Consider the following 6162-nt stretch of genomic DNA (forward strand, 5'->3'; position numbering starts at 1 on the left):
CACTCTCCCAAGACTAAACCAGGAAGAAGTGGAATCTCTGAATAGACGAATACCTGGAGCTGAAATTGTGACAATAATCAATAGCTTACCAACCAAAAAGAGTCCAGGACCAGATGCATTCACAGCTGAATTCTACCAGAGGTACAAAGAGGAACTGGTACCATTCCTTCTGAAACTATTCCAATCAATAGAAAAAGAGGTAATCCTCCCTAACTCATTTTATAAGGCCAGCATCATCCTGATACCAAAGCCGGGCAGAGACACAACAAAAAAAGGGAATTTTAGACCAATATCCTTCATGAACATCGATGCAAAAATCCTCAATAAAATACTGGCAAACCAAATCCAGCAGCACATCAAAAAGCTTATCCACCATGATCAAGTGGGCTTCATCCCTGGGATGCAAGGCTGGTTCAATATACACAAATCAATAAATGTAATCCAGCATATAAACAGAACCAAAGACAAAAACCACATGATTATCTCAATAGATGCAGAAAAGGCCTTTCATAAAATTCAACAATGCTTCATGCTAAAAACTCTCGGCCCCTCGCCGCCGCTCGCTCGCTCGCCGGCCGGCGGCCTCGGCTCGGCCCCCTCCCTCAGCTCCGGTGCGCGGCGGCCGACGACCCGCGCGGCCTGGGCCTCGGCCCGCGCCACCGGCGCCCGCGTGGAGCGGCCCGGGGGCCCTCACGCAGGCCCATGGCGGCGGCCGCGGCGGCGCTCTCGGGCGCGGGCACGCCACCCGCGGGCGGCGGGGCCGGGGGCGGCGGGGCCGGGGGCGGCGGGTCCCCGCCGGGCGGCTGGGCCGTGGCGCGCCTGGAGGGCCGCGAGTTCGAGTATCTGATGAAGAAGCGCTCGGTGACCATCGGCCGCAACTCGTCGCAGGGCTCGGTGGACGTGAGCATGGGCCACTCGAGCTTCATCTCCCGGCGCCACCTCGAGATCTTCACGCCCCCGGGCGGCGGCGGCCATGGCGGGGCCGCTCAGGAGCTGCCGCCCGCGCAGCCCAGGCCCGAGGCCGGCGGCGACTTCTACCTGCGCTGCTTGGGCAAGAACGGGGTATTCGTGGACGGCGTGTTCCAGAGGCGCGGGGCGCCGCCGCTGCAGCTGCCGCGCGTGTGCACATTCAGGTTCCCGAGCACAAACATCAAGATAACCTTCACTGCCCTGTCCAGCGAGAAGAGAGAGAAGCAGGAGGCGTCTGAGTCTCCAGTGAAGGCCGTACAGCCACACATCTCGCCCCTGACCATCAACATTCCAGACACCATGGCGCACCTCATCAGCCCTCTGCCCTCCCCCACGGGAACCATCAGCGCTGCAAACTCCTGCCCCTCCAGCCCCCGGGGAGCGGGGTCTTCAGGGTACAAGGTGGGCCGAGTGATGCCATCTGACCTCAATTTAATGGCTGACAACTCACAGCCTGAAAATGAAAAGGAAGCTTCAGGTGGAGACAGCCCGAAGGATGATTCAAAGCCGCCTTACTCCTACGCGCAGCTGATAGTTCAGGCGATTACGATGGCTCCCGACAAACAGCTCACCCTGAACGGGATTTATACACACATCACTAAAAATTATCCCTACTACAGGACTGCGGACAAGGGCTGGCAGAATTCAATTCGCCACAATCTCTCTCTGAATCGTTATTTCATCAAAGTGCCGCGTTCCCTGGAAGAACCAGGCAAAGGCTCGTTCTGGAGGATAGACCCAGCCTCTGAAAGCAAATTAATAGAACGGGCTTTTAGGAAACAACGGCCTAGGGGCGTGCCCTGCTTTAGAACCCCTCTGGGACCGCTCTCTTCTAGGAGTGCCCCAGCCTCTCCCAATCACGCGGGAGTGCTGTCTGCTCACTCTAGTGGCGCCCAGACCCCTGAGAGCCTGTCGAGGGAAGGTTCGCCGGCCCCCCTGGAGCCTGAGCCTGGCGCCGCACAGCCCAAACTCGCTGTCATCCAGGAAGCCCGGTTTGCCCAGAGCGCCCCAGGGTCACCTCTGTCCAGTCAGCCAGTCTTAATCACCGTCCAGCGGCAGCTACCACAGGCCATCAAGCCTGTCACCTACACTGTGGCCACCCCAGTGACCACCTCGACCTCCCAGCCACCCGTCGTGCAGACGGTTCACGTCGTCCACCAGATCCCAGCGGTGTCGGTCACCAGTGTGGCCGGACTGGCCCCAGCGAACACGTACACTGTCTCTGGACAAGCTGTGGTCACCCCGGCAGCCGTGCTGGCCCCTCCTAAGGCAGAGGCCCAGGAGAATGGAGACCACAGGGAAGTCAAAGTGAAAGTAGAGCCTATTCCCGCCATTGGCCATGCCACGCTCGGCACTGCCAGCCGGATCATTCAGACGGCACAGACCACCCCGGTCCAGACGGTGACCATAGTACAACAGGCACCTCTAGGTCAACACCAGCTACCAATAAAAACTGTAACACAAAACGGCACTCACGTGGCATCAGTCCCCACTGCGGTCCACGGCCAGGTGAACAATGCCGCGGCGAGTCCTTTGCACATGTTGGCAACACACGCGTCCGCATCGGCCTCCCTGCCCACAAAGCGCCACAACGGTGACCAACCAGAGCAGCCGGAGCTGAAGCGGATCAAGACAGAAGACGGCGAGGGCATCGTCATTGCCCTGAGTGTGGACACGCCACCGGCAGCCGTAAGGGAAAAGGGTGTCCAGAACTAGCGACTGGGAGAGCTTTTCTTTAACAATATCAACTCTGTGGTGCCAAAAGGAGACGCGGCCTCCCGCCAGCACTTGGGGGTGCAGGGCCCTGTGGTTGGACTTCACCTCTCAGCACTGAAAACAGAAAACCCAGCTGGCCTTAACACTCCTTAAAGACAGAAGTCACACTTGAACAAAACCCACACACAACAAAACCTGATTTGGGAGACGGTGTCTCCACTGAGCACCTGCTGGGCTGAGCTTCTACCTACAAGTGAAACTCTGTCCTCCCGCGAGGACCAGGCATCGCTGTGTGAGGACGGCACGGCCAGCGCCTGCTGTGAGTGGGTCTCCCAAGACTAGGCCTCAGGACGCGGGGGGAGCCGTCCCCGCCGCCCTCACAGGACCCACCAGGCAGCGGAGACATGTGGAATTAGAGTATTTTGAGGTGTCCTTTCTTTACAAAATAATGGGGTCTTGGGCATTTCACATCACTCCATTTCTACTCAGACTTTCGGAATCACACAGGCCCTTTCCGTGGATTTCATTTGGGGCAAAGAAACAACGTAGTTTTGTTTTTGTTTTCAGCCTATGGAATGATTTCCTTTTGTCTGTCTTGTTCAAGTTCAGACGAAGCTACTCTGGCATCTGCACATTTCCGTGTTACAGCAGCTGCCTGATGAATTTTATCCACCTCCATTTCAGCATGTGGCTCGCGTGGACAGGTGGACGGACGCTGTGGCCGCATGGAACCTTGAGAACCCAGGGACGAGCCAGTGCCGGGAAGGAACTGCCGGGACTCACCGAGCTGCACTTAACTGTTCTCTTTCTGGCTATTTTTTGTTGTTTGTTTCTTTGTGTTGACTTTGTCCCTGGCAAAATTTTCCACTCTGAGTAAAACAAGTCTCCTAAGTATTGTGTATGTTTAAAACGACAGAACCATTTCTACTTCATTTGGAAAAAAAGATTCAGTCTTGTATCACAGGCCCTTTTGAAACTCAGATCCCAGGTCTCTCCGTGGTATGTTTGTATTTGGGGTGTCCCTCCGGCTCTAGGCGGCCTCTGACCCGCTGTCTAACTAACTCCCCACCTTCGGTGAGCGGCCGCCATGGTGGAGCAGGGTCCGAGCCACGTCCTGCAGGGGACGTCTGGGGGCATTTCCTGTTTTGTGGTAAGAAATGTCCCTGACCTTTCAGAACCGAACCCAATCCTGAGGCTGACTCCTCTACGGAAAATGAGGACAGGACGGGGGTGAGGGAATGAGAGTGGGAGGTCCCCGCACCTCCTCGCCCAGCTCCTCAGGAAGAAAACTGCTCGCCCTTCCCGAGTGTGCCGGCCGAGGGCCGCGGGCGGTGCACATGGGGAGAGGGCGTCAGCCTGATGCTGAGCTTTTAAATGTCATCATCATAACATTATTTATTTAAATGTAGTTATTCTGGTATTTAATTTTTTTTTAGAGAGGAAAAAACCTGTATTTTCCTGGTGGGATGAAATTGGGATGAAATGGCTCAGAATGGTATATTTAGGCAATTTTAAAACATTTATATTTACATAAAGACCAAATATGATGAATCTGTTCCATGAATTGTGTCGGCCTCAGCATGGGGCTGTGGCAGCGTCACTGCGGTGACGCCCACTGAAAGGTATGAAATGACTGCACACTAGCTGGATTATCACTCAGCCGTTTAAGAAATAAAAGCAAAACCATCACGTGACTGAGACCGTGTGTGTGACCGCAGCAAAGCGCAGCATGTGGATGGATCAGAGCCCCTCGGTGCAGCTGTCTGCATCTTCCAAGCACTTTACAGATACCTTGGAATGTATATTTTTGTCTTCTTACTCAGAAGGTTTGCAGTTTGTAAAATAATCAGGATTCTGCTCTGTCCTGTGTGTGGGGTCAGCTCCCTCCACAGAGGGCTCCAGCTCTGTTGGTCACAGCTGATGGGGTTCTCTGATTGATTGATAGGAGACGAGCTCTCGAGCTCTGAGTCAAGGAACAGTGAGGTCACCGGTGGGGAGTTTGGCTGGGACACCAAGCAAATGCATCGTATGTCCCCTTGGAGACGTTTTTATGCAGTTGTGTATGTTACTATCCAGAAGGAGTCGGGGGTAGACTTTCCCGTGTAAGCTCAGTCCATAAACTGGTTACTTCTGATCCTGGAATGTGGACTTCACATGATAGGTCTGGATCTGTTTCTGTTGGGATCACAAGTAAGGAAAATGTCCATTCAAATGGTAAAGAAGGGATGAGGGTGTTTTTTTTTTTGCTGTAGGCACCATTCTGCATCTTGAACCCAGACTGAAGTGTGCCTCTCACAGATGGAAGGTGCACACGCTCCTGTCTCCTCCTCACTCTGCCACATTCACTTGGCTTTTTCATTGGTACCTAGGAATTTAAGCAGTAACAAACCATAGAGGAGCAGACTCCCACACCGGGTTTTCTTGCCCGTCTTTAAGGCACTGTTTCTAAATTTTGAACTTAGCTCTGAATCCCCAAGAACTTGAGCACAGCAAGGGTTGCTGAGCTGCTGTCGCCGCAGCCCTGGCCCCGGTGCTGGAGCTGCAGCACCTTTGGGAGAGGTCCTGCGTCGTCCTCAGCTGCGTCGCTGTGAACTCCCGCTCTCCACTGTGTTCCTCAGTGTCTGGTTTTCAGGAAGTCTGCTGTGACCTTTACCCAACTTCTGAGCTCCTCAGGGACTAGGAACAATTTCAGTAGCTTTGCCCTGAACCAAACGAGAAAACAAAAGGGAACTCCCGTATGACCCACGTCACATGGTGCACTCGGAGTGTGTGCGGCATGATCCTCGGTTGCTCCTCCTCTCACTTCAGTAGAGTACGCGGTGGACAGCTGATCTCCTTCAGTCGTCTACCCACTTCCGTCACTGTCCTCCGCTAGAATAACAGAGTAGTTGGTAGTCATGGCCAGAAGGGGGGTGGGGGCAGTGTGAGGACTTGGGGTTTCTGTGCTGTGTGACACAAGGAGATAAGTGACAATCTTGAAGTCCTAACTTCCACTATTCTAGAAAGTATAGTGGTGATTTGTGTGCAAAGATTTCAAATTTTAAAAAAGTACCAAGTTCCTGAAATTCAATAAAATATTTTTATTAATTTTAATGGAAAAAAAAAACTCTCAATAAATTAGGTATTGATGGGACATATCTCAAAATAATAAGAGCTATCTATGACAAACCCACAGCCAATATCATACTGAATGGGCAAAAACTGGAAGCATTCCCTTTGAAAACTGCCACAAGACAGGGATGCCCTCTCTCACCACTCCTATTCAACATAGTGTTGGAAGTTCTGGCCAGGGCAATCAGGCAGGAGAAGGAAATAAAGGGTATTCAATTAGGAAAAGAGGAAGTCAAATTGTCCCTGTTTGCAGATGACATGATTGTATATCTAGAAAACCCCATCATCTCAGTCCAAAATCTCCTTAAGCTGATAAGCAACTTCAGCAAAGTCTCAGGATACAAAATCAATGTGCCAAAATCACAA

General features: G+C 52.9%; 1 protein-coding gene across 1 annotated transcript; it reads left to right on the top strand.

Annotated features, from left to right (window-relative positions):
* Positions 1-702: 702 nt before the first annotated feature.
* Positions 703-3595, top strand: LOC100975385 (forkhead box protein K2). Its single transcript, XM_008950890.5, has one exon. The coding sequence runs from the start codon at positions 703-705 to the stop codon at positions 2683-2685; it is 1983 nt and encodes a 660-aa protein (XP_008949138.4). The 3' UTR covers positions 2686-3595.
* Positions 3596-6162: the final 2567 nt, after the last annotated feature.

This window comes from Pan paniscus, chromosome 8 (assembly GCF_029289425.2).
Source record: "Pan paniscus chromosome 8, NHGRI_mPanPan1-v2.0_pri, whole genome shotgun sequence".
NCBI lineage: Eukaryota > Metazoa > Chordata > Mammalia > Primates > Hominidae > Pan > Pan paniscus.

Excerpts from the sequence above, each read along its gene's own strand:
- LOC100975385 (XM_008950890.5), top strand. The coding sequence starts at position 703 with ATGGCGGCGGCCGCGGCGGCGCTCTCGGGCGCGGGCACGCCACCCGCG.